Source organism: Oryctolagus cuniculus, chromosome 8, assembly GCF_051225735.1.
Source record: "Oryctolagus cuniculus isolate XC-2025 breed Fujian yellow rabbit chromosome 8, ASM5122573v1, whole genome shotgun sequence".
NCBI lineage: Eukaryota > Metazoa > Chordata > Mammalia > Lagomorpha > Leporidae > Oryctolagus > Oryctolagus cuniculus.
In genome coordinates, this window is record NC_142874.1 from 24,014,973 (window position 1) to 24,030,011 (window position 15,039).

A 15,039-nucleotide genomic window follows, 5' to 3' on the forward strand; every position below is an offset into this window, starting at 1 on the left:
TTTATTTCACTGAACGTGAAAACCATGTTCTCTTACTCAGTCTCATCCCTAGGACTCCCACATTAATTGCTCATTCGATTCCAAGTTTAGGAGGGGACTATGAATACCAAGGTTTAATGCCTGACCCTTAAGCCTCCACAATTAAATGTATAACTTGGATTTATTTTTCCTATAAAGAATAATCCTTTGACATTTAACCTTTATGATCATCTTGACGGAGGCAGGGAGATAGCAAGAGCAGAGAGGAATTGCTGGCCCCAGCCCTTGTGATGATCTGGCCCACACTTACCAAACTGCCTGCCCCCACACCACTCAAATCCCCTTTCCATGCACAGCCCCCCACCCCTTCTGTGTAGCAGAGGACTGCAGGTTCTGCAGTGCTGCAACTTAGAACCAGTGCCAGCTAGAAATACTCAATATGGCTGCAGGCTGTGCCCCCATGATGATCTTCAGCTCAACACAGGGTCACTAATATTACCATGGGTGACACGCCTGTTCCCATCACACACCTGAGAGCATGACACTTCTGATTGCAAAGGGCAAGGAAGCATGTGGCACTCCAAACTCCAAACTCCACGAATTTGAATGTCTGATTAAGGCCCACAGGCCCTATGCCTCCAAATGGTATAAAAAGACAGCCCCCAAGCCATGTTGATTGCAACTCTCTCTCCTGGCTTTGCCTGCACTCCTTCCTGTATACTTTCACTTCTCACGTAAATAAATCTTGCTTGTCTGTTGGCCTCTACCTACGTCTCTTCCTTGAATTCCTTCCTGTGATGGGGCAAGAAGCTGGACCAAGCCAATCCCGTAGCCACACACAGCAACCTGAGGGAGGGGTTGCACAATCTGACTGTATCAAATGCCTCTGGCTTGTACATCTTAAAGAAGTTAATGTATGCCACATGAATTTCACCTCAACAACAGCAAAAACATGCTGCCTGTTACTTGTCATCTCTTGTTCACATGGCTCTTCTTGGAAGTTCTATTAGTTTCCTAATGCTGATGTAAGAAACGGACACCACCTTTGTGGCGTAACGTAAGCCAAATCTGTCAGAAGGCGGAAATTGGTGTCATTGGGCTAAAGCAAGTCATAAGCAGGGCTCTCTGCTTGTTCTTTTTGGGCGTCCTGGGAGGGCTCCTAGAAGCTGCCTCTCTGGTTCCTCCCACCTTCAGAGCCAGCTGGTCGGTTAACTCTTCCCATGCCATGTCCTCTCACTCTGATGCTCCACCCAGTCTGCGTGTCTCCCCAAGCCAAGAGCAGCAGATCAGAAGATGTGATTCGATCTGCAGGCTTCATCCTCCCTTTGCCACAAAACATTCAGGCTCCTCAGATGAGGATCCGGACATCCATGGAGGCGGGGAAGGGTCTCACCCTGCCAACCCCAGAAGTCACCCCAGAGGAAAAGGAGATCACCGCCCCACTGCACCACACCCCTCCAATTCTGGATGACAGCCATGGCTCGGAGACACTGGGTTCTTTCCCACGAAACTGACCCATGACTGGTGAACTTCTCACTCCCTGGCTGAAAAGGCCAACATTTTGCCTTGTCCCTCACACGCCTTCCATATTCCAATATAATCATGGATCCTGAAATAGGAAGAAGTCAAAGCAGCCCACCAGAACCACGGTTTTCTCCTTGTTTCTACAGGAAGTGGATGAAAACAGAATCCTGCCACATTCCCATATCTTCTTAGCTCTCTCTGTCTCCCTGCTAAGGACACTGAGTGCATGACCTGCTTCCAGAACCTTTATTTGTCATAGATTCATTATTTTTCTTTATATTTTTGTCATTTTCTTTCTCGTGCAGTTTTCTCCCTTCCTGAATCAGATGGGCGATGCCTTATCTCCCTCACCGCCCACTTTGTACTGAGGGAGTCACAACGCACTGATGGTCCTAAAGAAATATGCCAACATGCCTCTTCTCATAGTTTCAAAGCTATTCACATTGAAAAGTTGAACTAAGTGGAGAGTGTCAATATCCACTAAAGGACAAATAATATCAATAGGTAAAGAAATATTCTATAATAAATTCAGACTAGGCAAGGGGGTGCTTCTTCATGATTGTGCCAGAAGAAAATAGAACTATTTTAAGCATTTAGTGTTAAATGAAATCTACAGTGACTTACCTAATTCCAGACAATAAAAGATTTTTATCAGGGTAAAATTTCCACAGCATAAACTGAAGGACTTTTAGGGTTTTTTTTTTGTATATTCTCTTGCAATAGTTACGTCTTTATCTTCCAAACTTCCGTTTTATCTCAGCATAGTTAGATATGTTTTACTTTATGGGCCTTCTGTTCCTCTTACCTATTTCTGAAAGAGGGCGTCGGTATTCCTGGCTCCCATCAGCCAGCTTAGAAACGGTCAGGAGGAAGGAACCAAAGCTCTTCCGAATCCTGGCATTGTACTCCTTCACTGCAGCAGGGAAGTCCTCTGGAAGATGGCGGAGGAACACCTGTGAACAAGGAGTCAGATGGGCCTGACCGCTCAAACCAGGAGCAGAGCATGGCCAAGGTCTGGGAGACACGGGGCCAAAATCTTCTTAGGGACAGCGATTAAGCTGCTGCCTGGGATATCCTCATCCCATATCAGCTGCCTGCCAGTGCATCCTGGGAGGCAGCCGATGATGGCACAAGTACTTGGACCTCTGCCAGCTATGTGAGAGACTGGGATTGAGGCTCCTGGTCCAGCCCCTATTGCTATGGGCATTTGGAGAATGAACCAGCAAATGGAAGAATTTTCATTCGTGTGTGCGTGCTCTCTTTCCCCGCCTCCACTTGCTCTCTGCTTTGCAAGTAGATGAAATAAATGCATATTTAAAATGTATATTTTAAAAATATAGATGGAAATGTACTTCTAAATATAAACTCTTTTACTCATGGACACACAAATACATAAACTGAAGTAAAAACTAATGTCTAATCCTACCATTCAGGGATATAGGTTATAAAGATTTTGGTGATTAGAATCACCTTCAAACTAGGGTGCAGTATGCAGCTTCACAACAGAATGTTCATACTCAGCATTGTATTTGGTGCATTTTCCCATGTCATGGACTTCATTTAAAAAGAAGAATTTTAGCAGTCAGCATTGCAAGCAGATAAAGCCACCACCTGCAATGCTGGCATCCCATATGGGCACCAGCTCATGTCCCAGCTGCTCCACTTCCAATCCAGGCCCCTGTTAATGTGCCAGGGAAGGCAGTGGAAGATGTCCCTTGGACCCCTGTACCCACCTGCAAGATCTGGATAGAGTTCCAGGCTCCTGGCTTTTGCCTGGGGCAGCCCTAGCTGCTGCAGCTATTTGGGAAGCCAAGCAGCAAATGTTGGTTGGTTTGTGTGTGTGTGTGTGTATGTGTGTGTGTAACTCTGCCTTTCAAATAAGTAAATAATTTTTTTTAAAGGAGGGGGTGAGCCAGTGCCGTGGCTCACTAGGCTAATCCTCCATCTGCGGCGCCAGCACACGGGGTTCTAGAACCGGTTGGGGCACCAGATTCTGTCCCGGTTGCTCCTCTTCCAGTCCAGCTCTCTGCTGTGGCCCGGGAGGGCAGTGGAAGATGGCCCAAGTGCTTGGGCCCTGCACCCGCGTGGGAGACCAGGAGGAAGCACCTGGCTCCTGGCTTCAGATCATTCAGATCAGCGCAGCACGCCGGCCGTAGCAGCCATTTGGGGAGTGAACAAACGGAAAAAGGAAGACCTTTCTCTCTCTCTCTCTGTCTAGCTCTGCCTGTCCAAAAAAAAAAAAAAAAAAAAATGAGGGGGTGAGTCCAGTGCTGTGGCGTAGCAGGTGAAGCTGCCACCTGCAGCACTGACAGCCCACATGAGTGCTGGTTCCAGTCCCAGCTCCTGGCTTCAGAATGGCCAAGCTCCAGCTGTTGCGGCCATTTGGGGAGGGAACCAATGGATGAAGATCTCTCTGCTTCTCTGTAACTCTGCTTTTCAAATAAATAAATCTTTAAAGGGGGGGGACAGAAGTCTGCACACAGGTACACACACACCATGTGTACACAAAGGCAGAGACCCGAAGGCTGCTTCTACAAGTCAAGGAGCACCAAAAATCAACAGCAACACCAGAAGCTAGAAGAGAGGTCTGGACCAGAGTCTCCCTCAAGGCCCTCAGCAAGGACACCTCTGCCATGCTTCTGCATCTCCAGGGCTGCGAGACAATGCATTTCTTTTTCTTTTTTTTTTTTTTTTTTTTTGTGACAGGCAGAGTTCGACAGTGAAAGAGAGACAGAGAGAAACCAAATGGCTGCTATGACCAGCACACTGCGCCTATCTGAAGGCAGGAGCCAGGTGCTTCTCCTGGTCTCCCATGCGGGTGCAGGGCTCAAGCACCTGGGCCATCCTCCACTGCACTCCCAGGCCACAGCAGAGAGCTGGACTGGAAGAGGAGCAACCGGGACAGAATCTGGCGCCCCAACCGGGACTAGAACCTGGGGTGCCAGTACCGCAGACGGAGGATTAGCCTAGTGAGCCATGGTGCCAGCTGAGACAATTCATTTCTGCCATGTAAGCTACCTGGTTTGTACCACTTCATTAGAGCAGCTTTAAGAAACTAATCCTTGGTCATCACGCATTTCTACTGAGAACTTCAAATACTAAAGAAAAAAAAAATTTAGAAGAACATATAAGACTTGTTCGTTTCTCTGGGGTACAGTATACTGTTTCATCACATGTAAGCAGATCAATGAGGTAATTAGCCTTTCCATTTCCTTACCTTTAAAAAAAAAGATTTCTTTATTTGGAAGTCAGAATACAGAGGGAGAGAGAGATTCTCTCCATCCACTGGTTCACTCCCTAAATGGCTGCAATGGCCAAGGCTGAGCCAGGTGAAAGCCAGGAGCCAGGAGCTTCATCAGCTCTTCCATGTGGGTTGCAGGGCCTAAAGCACTTGGGCAATCTTCCACTGTTTTCCCAACACCTTTAGCAGGGAGCTAGATTGGTAGTGGAGCAGCTGGGACACAAACTAGTGCACACATGGGACGCCAGCATTGCCGGCGGAGCGTTTACCCACTATGCCACAGCAGTGACCCCTCCTTACCTTTTCTTTATATTTGCAGCCTGCCAGCTCCTCTCTCCCAATGCTGCAGAACTCTGGGCACAGGACAGCTCCATCCGAATCCCACACTAAGAGACATGACCAGACTCTAACAAGGCTTCCAGCAGCCTGAGGCTGGATTTCTAGATGATTCTAGCCCTGCAACCCTTAAAGTGATAGTGGCCAGCAGAAATTTCCTATTTGTTCTAGCCAATGCACAGCTGGTAAGAGGTACCCAACCTCCCTTTTTTGGAACATTTACTAGAAAGTGCATACAATTTTAACTATGAGAAACTTCAAAGAATTCAGGGAAAATGCAATTAAAAGATAAGCTTATTGTGGTGCAAAACAGTCTTGAAATGTATGTAAAGTTTTCCTTTTTAATAATCACTTTCTCTTGCAATTGTTATGTTTTAAATTTTTATTTATTTATTTGAGAGACAGAGAAATGGAGAGACAGAGAGCTCCCATCTGCTGGTTTGTGTCCCAAATGCCAATAACCATCAGGGCTGGGAAGCAGGAAGGTGATCCAGGCCTCCCACATAGGTGGCAGGGACCAAAATACTCGAGTATCACCTACCGTCTCCCAAAGTGCATATTAACAGAGAGCTGGAGCTGTCACCAGGCACTGATCCAGATATTCCAACATGAAACATGGGCATCTTAACTGGCAGTCTGAACCACTCAGTCAAATGCCCGCCTTAAAGCATGTTGTTAAAGGATCTATGAGATCAGTGTAACTGTTCATTGAGATCTTTGCCACATTTTCAGATGAGCCATAGCATTTTATTACTTTCTACCTTTAATTACAGCTGAGATTTTACATTTTGTTTTCTTTGTAACTTTAGTATAGGGAAAGTTATACATTTCAATAGATTATTTTGGCAAATTATAAACATTTTTCTGTTGATTTTCTTGGCTTTTTACATAGCCAGAGATTTTATCTGTAAATAACAATTACAAAAATAAGAGCCAACATTACTGAGTGTTTTTATATGCCAAACATTGTTTTAAGCATTTTGCATGTATTTTTAAAGATTGATTGATTGATTTGAAAGGCAGAGCAACAGAGAAAGGGGAAGAGACAGAGAGAGAGAGAGAGAGAGAGACAGACAGACAGAGATCTTCCATCTGCTGGTTCACTCCCCAAATGGCCACAACAGCCAGGTCTAGGCCAGGGCAAAACCAGGAGCCAGGACCTCCATCGTGGTCTCTCCCATGTAGGTGGCAGGGACCCAAGTATTTATGTCACCTTCCACTGCCTTCCTAGGCAATTAGCAAGAAGCTGGGTCAGAAGCAGAGGAGCTGAGACTCAAGCCAGCATTTGATAGGGGATTCCTGCATTGCAAGTGGTGGCTTAACCTGCTGAGCCACAATGCTGGCCCCACTTTGCAGGTATTCACTCATTTAATCCTCATGGCAACTCTTCAAAGTGGGTGCTATTCCAATTGCCAGTTTTCAGATAAGAAAACAGGTCTGGTACAGAAATGTGCCATCAGTTCAGTGGCAGGGCTGGGCGGGTGACCCAGCACATTACTCCATCATACGCTGTAGTATTTTGCTGTTCACCTTGCCCACCTTTGCATCGGATGAAAACCATCCAATTTTCCTTTCTTTCCATTTGGCAAGGATTAGAATTCCCAGAACACTATTTCCAGATAGGTGTTAAATTGATCTTCTTATCTTCTTCTTTATTAATATTAATATTAAATGACTAGCTGGCTATTCATCTCTGTTAGGAATAAGTTCCATTCATCTGCAATTACTACACTATGACACTTCAGAAAGTTCATGGAAACTGTAATTAAAAGGTAAGTTTGACTGCAAAACAAACTGACATCTATTCATACAAGGGATCTTCAAAAAGTTCATGGAGAACGCATATTAGTAAAAAACAAAGCATTCATATACAAATCTGCACTCATGCATCCCAAAGACTAACTGGAGCATGAAGAAGTAACTCGAGTGAATGATGGCAAAATCTTGTTACTGGGAAAATGCTGTTGCACTTCATTATTATTAAAGCAGAAAGAGGTTACATCAAAGTACGAGTATTGCAGTATTTTATTTTCTTACCATTGAATGAGAAAACACCTTCTTAAACTTTTTCGCACAGGGAGGAAGGTATCTCTTTCCAAAAAGATGTGCTAAAACCACCACCAAGGTTTCCATCACATCTTCAGAAAATGTCTTTTTGCCTGTATTTTGTTATTTAAAAAAAAAAGTTTAATTTTTCAAAACCTTAGAGAACAAATGTAATGTGTAAGACACAGCTGAAAACTTACTTCCTATGAATTTGGTGACTTTTTTTTAACAAACTACACCAGCATTTCACAATATTGCAGGCTAACTGATGGCATCTTGCTACAAAACGCTTTGCATCCTCCTAACCCCTCTTACCTGTAGAAGCCTGGTGGTCAATGAGTGATGGTTGCCCCTACTCTGTAACTGCCCTGGGATTCCCTCACTGGCTCCAAGTCTGCCCTTTGCTCCTCTGTCTCCATTCTACTCATTTTTTTCTACCTTGGTGCAACCCCTGCCAAGGAACAAAGGCCCGAAGCTGCTTGCTAAACTCCTCGTCTGCCCTTCCAGGCCCTGTGTGACGTGAATCTGCGCCCACTCTCTCTTTGGTGCACGTTACAGAAAGAACTCGCACCTGCTCCTCTTGACAGGCCTTTGCTGCCAATATTGCTTTTTCCCTGGAATATTTATTCCCCATATTTTCTTATGCCCAAACCCTCGCAATACACTAGGGACTAAATCTCCTAGAGGGAAAGCTATGTGAAATTCCCGATATTTGATCTGCTCCAGCATTTTGCAAAGGGCCAGGGTCCAGACCACTGGGAGCATGATGGATGAAGGAGCTGAATGACAGGCACTCATGAGAGACTAGGAAACAGGCTACAACTACCTGCAGTATCAGAGAAATGCCATGCAGAGTGAGGCTTTCAAACTCGATTTCTTTTTTTTTTTTTTTTGTTTTTGTTTTTGTTTTTTTTTTTTGACAGACAGAGTGGACAGTGAGAGAGAGAGACAGAGAGAAAGGTCTTCCTTTGCCATTGGTTCACCCTCCAATGGCCACTGCGGCCGGCGCGCTGCGGCCGGCGCACCGCGCTGATCCGATGGCAGGAGCCAGGAGCCAGGTGCTTTTCCTGGTCTCCCATGGGGTGCAGGGCCCAAGCACCTGGGCCATCCTCCACTGCACTCCCGGGCCACAGCAGAGAGCTGGCCTGGAAGAGGGGCAACTGGGACAGAATCCGGCGCCCCGACCGGGACTAGAACCCGGTGTGCCGGCGCCGCTAGGTGGAGGATTAGCCTAGTGAGCTGTGGCGCCAGCTCGAACTTGATTTCTATACATTGTTAGCATCATGTGAAAATTGTGCCCAGCTTTCAAATTGCTTTAGAATTCTGAGACCCTCTACGCAATATTTATATCATAAGTAAAATTCATGACTCTTTCTTGAAAAAAAAAAAAAAACAGGTTCACATGGATCAAAGGCTTTATGATTTGATTTATTATTAGTGTTAAGATATCATGGGCCAGCACTGTGGCACAGTGGGTTAACACCTGGCCTGCAGTGCTGGCATCCCATATGGGCACCGGTTCGAGTCCTGGCTGCTCCACTTCTGATCCAGCTCTCTGTTATGGCCTGGGAAAGCAGTAGAAGATGACCCAGGTCCTTCGGCCCCTGCACCCATGTGGGAGAACTGGAAGAAGCTCCTGGCTCCTGGCTTCAGATCGTCCCAGCTCTGGCCATTGCAGCCAATTGGGGAGTGAACCAGCAGATGGAAGACCTCTCTCTCTCTCTCTTTGCCTCTCCTCTCTCTGTGTTACTCTGACTTTCAAATAAATAAATAAATATTTTTAAAAAGATATATACTACTATATCATCTTAATTATTTCTGTACTATTTTGATAAAAGTTGATGTTTCCAAAAATAAAATAGAACAATGGGTCTCTAACTGTATATTCTAGCCTTAGCTGCCTGCATTTGTGTTTGGATCACACCGTTCTATTTCCCTCTTTACCTTACAGCATTGTGTTTCAGTTATAGAAAAGGGAAAAACTAATTTAAAATTATAGTAAAGGAAATCATTACAGATGACAATGTTTTATGTAAATAACTTCCAAAAATTTTTCAGTAGAATAATGCTTATTGTCTTTAACAAAGCTAAAGGTTATAATTTCTTAAAATTTAAAAGTATATTAAATAATCATTAAGAATCATATTTATATTATGATTAAACATACAAAATTCAGATGCTAATAATATTTTATAAACATATTTAATTTTGTAAAATGAGAAGAAAAACCTTCAAGATACATTAGGAGAATGGGCAATCAGAAAATGGCCTACCAAGATGCATGCTTAGCCTAGCAGTTAAGATGCCTACATCTCATATGGGGTACCCAGGTTTAAAACTCAGATCCAGCTCTTACTTCCTGCTAATGCAGATGATGGCGCAAGTGATTGACTGGGTTCTTCCCACCCACATGAGAGACATGGATTGAGTTTCCAGCTCCCAACTTTGACCTGGCCCAGGACCAGCTACTGTGGACATCGGAAAGCAAATCAGTGGAAGATTTCTCTTGGTCTACTCGCTCATTCATTCATTCATTCATCCTCTCTCTCTCTTTTCCCTCCTCCCCCCCTCTCTCCCCATCTTTCCCTTCTTCCCTCCTTCCCTGTCTCTCCCCCTTCTTCCCCCTGTCCCTCCCTCCCTCTCAATCTTTTAAAGATGACACACCATCAAAAGCAAATGTAGTTCTGGGGAATGTGCAGGTATATGTGAAGCAGTCGTACGGGATGTCAGTGTGTGTACATGTACAGTGTAAGGGGTAGGAGTTGGGAAAAGGATAGCTGCTCACCATCTACGATGACTGGAACACACAGCTTGTGAAACAGACCTTTCACCAGCATGCTTACTAAAGCAAAGTTTGAAGGTTCGTGGTAGTGCAGGTGGGACACAAGGCCAGCATATCCAACGGGAACACATTCTTGATTCAGGTATCCCTGTGAATCAATTTAACAATTTAGCCTCAGTCCCTAGATCTCAGAAATACCCAACAGGTAAGTCATCAAGTAAGGAGATTTCAGTAGTAAAGTTAAATACATGTACGAACACTTTAGTGAAAACAGGTTTAAATCTTACCTCTCTGACCAAGAATTGCAAAGAATATATGAAGTAAAATTTTAACATGCACTTGACCTTTGGTCGCTTGAAGGACATCAAGGAATACTGGAGCAGCGACAATGCCTATGCACACATGTCAAAACACCAAAGTTAGACAGGCTAGCTATAAAGTTTGAGATATCACTAATGACTTTGTTATATTATATACTCTAAATAATTATTACAGATATGCCATAAGTTTTACATTCTCTATGTATGAATAAAACATAATAGGATGAAAAATTTACTGGGAGAGATGAACAATGACAACTTCACTCATAACCACTGAGAAATAAATGTAAACTTATGAATATATAAAAGTAAGAGTTAGGAACATTCCAGTATTTAGTACATTTTCAACCATTAATTCTTTGAAAATTTACTTTTAAATGTTCTAGGCTAGATATATTTATTGAAAAAAATTTCTCATATATGCAGAGTGTATTTATAATCATGGACTTAATTTGTCACGTGTACAGAAGTTACCACCATGTTCTTGTGTGAAGGAAAGGCACTAAGACAAGAATCAAATGTTGCTAAGAGTTTGCGAACTGCACATTGTGATTTTATTCCCTCCAAGATACCTAACAGGCGAGGCTTACTTTAGACTTGAGCTAAGATGATTATGTCTGTTAGAGAGGGTAGAGACTGTACCTTTGCTTTGGCATCCTCTTTGTCATCTGCTTTGGCAACCAACAGCATGAGTCTGAGAACCAAGGTGATGTTTAGGGGAAACTGACCCTTCAGCTTGGGCACATCAGACTTCAAGAGCCGGTCTATCTTGGGTAATGGAATATCATAGAAGATCACACTTCCTATAAGATCTTCTCCACGCCTTCCTGCACGCCCAGACATCTAAAGAGATGACCACAAAACTTATGCAAGTTCAAATCCTGGCACTGTAAATAATGTCTCACTTACCTATACCATGTGGAACATTAAACATTTGAAAATAAATCTTCAATGAGTTTTTTGTTTCTTGGTATATTGATGTTGTCAAATCTTGCAGAATTATTTTATTTTATAGATATATTTTTATAGATACATTTTAAAGTCCAGTGTTAAGACAGTATTGCCTCTTTTTTAAAAAAATAAATGGAGTACCAGCTCCTGTGTTTAGAGATCATGATCTGGGGTCGGTGCTGTGGTTTAACTAGGTTGGGCCACCTGCAGTGCCAGCATCCCATATGGGCACCACTTGGAGTCCCGGCTGCTTCCCTTCAGATCCAGCTCCCTGCTCATGGCCTGAGAAGGCACTGGAAGATGGCTCAAGTGCTGGGGTCCCTGCACCCATGTTGGAAATGTGGAAGAAGCTCCTAGCGCCTGGCTTCAGATTGGCCTAGCTCCAGCCTTTGGGTCCATTTGGGGAGTGAACCAAACGATGAAAGACCCTCCCCACCTCTCTCTGTCTATAACTCTGTCTTTCAAATAAGTAAATAAATCTTTAAATAAACAAATAAAGATCATGACCTTAGGGAAGGCATTTGGTGTAGGATGCTTGGGATGCCTGACACCTAGATTGGAACGCCTGGGTTCAAACACCAGCTCTGGTCCCCTTCCCAGCTTCCTGGAAGGCAGCAGGTGGCAGCTCAAGTAGTCAGGTTCCTATCACTCACACTGGAAATCCGGACTGAGTTACTGACTCCTGACTTCAGCCTGGCCTAACCCTAGCCACCATAGGTGTCTGAGGAATGAACCAGTGGGTAGGAAACCTCTTTGTCTCTTTTTTCCTTCCTCTCTCGTTTCTCTCTCTCTGCCTATAAAATTAAATTAAAATCATGGCCTTTAAAGCAGGCACAATTTCTGATTTACCAACGTAGTTCCAGAAACGAGCCTAAAATCAAAACCTTATAGACACTTAACATATAATTATTGGTGGTTGGCATGAATTGGGTGCTCAAAGATGTAGTTACTTCCCTCCAATATTATTTTTGTTTATGTTCAAGAATATTTATCAAATTGAGAATATCTTCAGGAAAACTAAGCTACTGACAATATATTTTACAAGTTTTTTAAGTGTAATCATATTCATTAATATACATATATAAAAACTCAGTTTCAAATATTTTTATGGCCACCAAATATTTCAGAACAAATGGCTTTTCCTGGCCTACTGAAGGAGCATTTCAGATACCTGTATATAGAACCGTAACAGAAGTCATGTATTATAAATACCTGTCGAAAGTTCAGAGCATCCAAATAAACAGAGTCTTCTGTAAAAACAACGGTTTTACAGGGCATATTAATTCCCAAAGCAAGGGATGATGTAGCTGTCACTACCTATGATGGAAAGCAAAAAAATTAAAAATTGGGAAAACATATTTAATGTAGCATACACAGATGCATACGTAGTAAGTATTGACCAAATTAAATCCCCTTACATTATTTTTCTTGAGTAAAAGTGCAGTGTTAAGACAGTATTGCAAAACATCAAACTCTATGCTTGCTTTTGGAATAGACAGCTCTACATCCCACTTGGATGTTCATTCATTCTCATATTCTTGCTGAACATTACAATTATACAGCATTTTCCAGGTAACAAAATGATACAAAATCAAAGCCATTCAGTAAGCCTTCAGTGTTACTGTCTGTGTGTGTTTGGCATGAATAAGAGCAATATGTTATACAAGGAGTTTATTTTCACGTTAAAAGATTTCCAAGAACAGAAAATAGTAAATGATACAAAGTCAGACTAAGCAGGAAGCAAGTCATAATAAGCATGACAAAACCATTCTAAGACGTAGATTGTAAAAAGAAAGAAAGGTAATATGATATAATTAATATTTACAAGATCGATTTGGCAGCTCTGGGAGGAAATAATTGTAGGAGGTGATTACCAAAAGTAGAAGTCTGACAGAATGCTTTTAGATTATTCTAGACAACATATTATGACATAATTGAACAGGAAATATTCCTAGTGGAGAGATGTGGGCTGTACATGCATGTGTGTGCACGTGTGTGTGTGCGTGCATGTGTGTGTGTGAGAGAGAGAGAGAGAGTTGATAAGCACTTGCTGACGTATTCTGGCTGTTTTAATGTGGAAGGAAAAAGCACTGGGTTCCATGTCCCTGAGTTCTGTATCTGTGAATTCAACCAACCAAAGACTGGAAATATTTGGACAAAAAAGTGTACTGAACACTTACAGTCTTTTTTTTTTCCTGTCATTATTTTCTAAATAATATACTGTAGCAACTACTTACATACAATACACTGCACTAAGTAATGTAAGTAACCTAGAGACACAGAGGATATGCATTGGTTCTATGCCAAAGCTATGCTGTCTTATATAAAAGACTAGAGCACTGATGGATTTTGGTATCTGTGCAAGTCCTAGAATCAGTCCCCTGCAGATACCGAGGGGTTCACATTTCTTAGAGAAAGGTCAATCTACTGCTGGAAACTGTCTTATCTCAAACCTACCTAAGGTTGCTCAGATACATTTTTGTTTCTCATGTAGCCTTTTCTTCTCTTGAAAATAAACATAGTTAGGTTATACATTTTCCTCCAACTACTAGCTTAGCTGCATCACAGAAGTTTGTCTATACAGCATTTTATTTACCTAGCAAATAAATAAATTTTCTGGGGCTGGCGCTGTGGCATAGCGGATAAAGCTGCCGCCTGCAGTGCTGGCACCCCATATGGGCGCCGGTTCGAGTCCCGGCTGCTCCTCTTCCAATCCAGCTCTCTGCTATGGCCTGGGAAAGCAGTACAAGATGGCCCAAGCACTTGGGCCCCTGCACCCATGTGAGAGACCAGGAAGAAGCTCCTGGCTCCTGGCTTCAATAAGCGAAGCTCCAGCCAGTGCGGCCAACTGGGGAGTGAACCAGCAGATGGAAGACCTCTCTCTCTCTGCCTCTCCTTCTCTCTCTGTGTAACCCCGACTTTCAAATGAATAAATAATTCTTTAAAAATAAATAAATAAATAAACTTTCTTATTTCCATTATTAGTTCTCCTTTACCCCGTTAATTTACTCTTAATTTTCACACTGCAGTTTATACAGTTATCTTTCTGGATCACTGGGGAATGATTGGGCTATCTGAACAAAGAATGGACTTTCGGGGCTGGGACTGTAGCTCAGCAGGTTAAGCTGCCACCTGAGGTCCTGCATCCCATAGGAGAGCAAGTTTGAGCTCTGGCTGTTTCATTGCCTACCCAGCCCCCTGCTAAAGTGCCTGGGAAAACAGTGGAAAATGGCCAAGTACTTGGGCCCTTGACACCCATGTGGGAGACCAGATGGAGTTCCTGGTTCCGGGCTTCATTCTGGCCCACTGTGGCCATTGTGGTCATTTGGGGAGCGAATCAATAGAGGGAAGATTCCACCCCCCCTGTGTGTGTGTGTGTGTGTGTGTAACTGTCTTTAAAATAAGTAAATACATCTTCAAAAAAAGAATGGATTTTATTTAATAAAAATGTAACAATATGGATTCATCTGTGGCAATAATATGTTGTAATAGTGTAAGATGTTAATAAAAGGAGAAATTGGGTGGCATGAGATATTCTCTGTACCATCATAACAACTTCAGTTTTTAACCCTAATACTCAAAATCTAAATGAAGTTAAAAAGAGTCATCCTGGAAAGAAATTTGGCTATGTATTTCCAGAGCCTGCTACCTTTTCCTTCTGAGACATTTCTTTCACTTAGCAGAATCAATCAATTCCAAATAAATAATTAAAATGATGATTGATGGGGCCAATACTGTGGTGCAGTGGGTAAAGCCACTGCCTGCAGTGCTAGCATCCCATATGGGCGCCAGTTCAAGTCCTGGCTGCTCCACTTCCAATCCAACTCTGCTATGGCCTCGGAAAGCAGCAGAAAATGGCC

The 15,039-nt window shown here is 43.0% G+C and overlaps 1 protein-coding gene across 1 annotated transcript in view; it reads right to left on the reverse strand.

The window, feature by feature from the left end:
* The window catches only part of LOC103346717 (putative ATP-dependent RNA helicase DDX60), an 80,255-nt gene that overhangs the window by 8,461 nt on the left and 56,755 nt on the right, over window positions 1–15,039 (reverse strand). Inside the window, 6 exon segments of the mRNA XM_089301756.1 lie at window positions 2,309–2,456; window positions 7,118–7,239; window positions 9,912–10,056; window positions 10,196–10,300; window positions 10,871–11,071; window positions 12,392–12,496. Of these exon segments, the coding sequence (XP_089157882.1) occupies window positions 2,309–2,456; window positions 7,118–7,239; window positions 9,912–10,056; window positions 10,196–10,300; window positions 10,871–11,071; window positions 12,392–12,496 (826 nt within the window).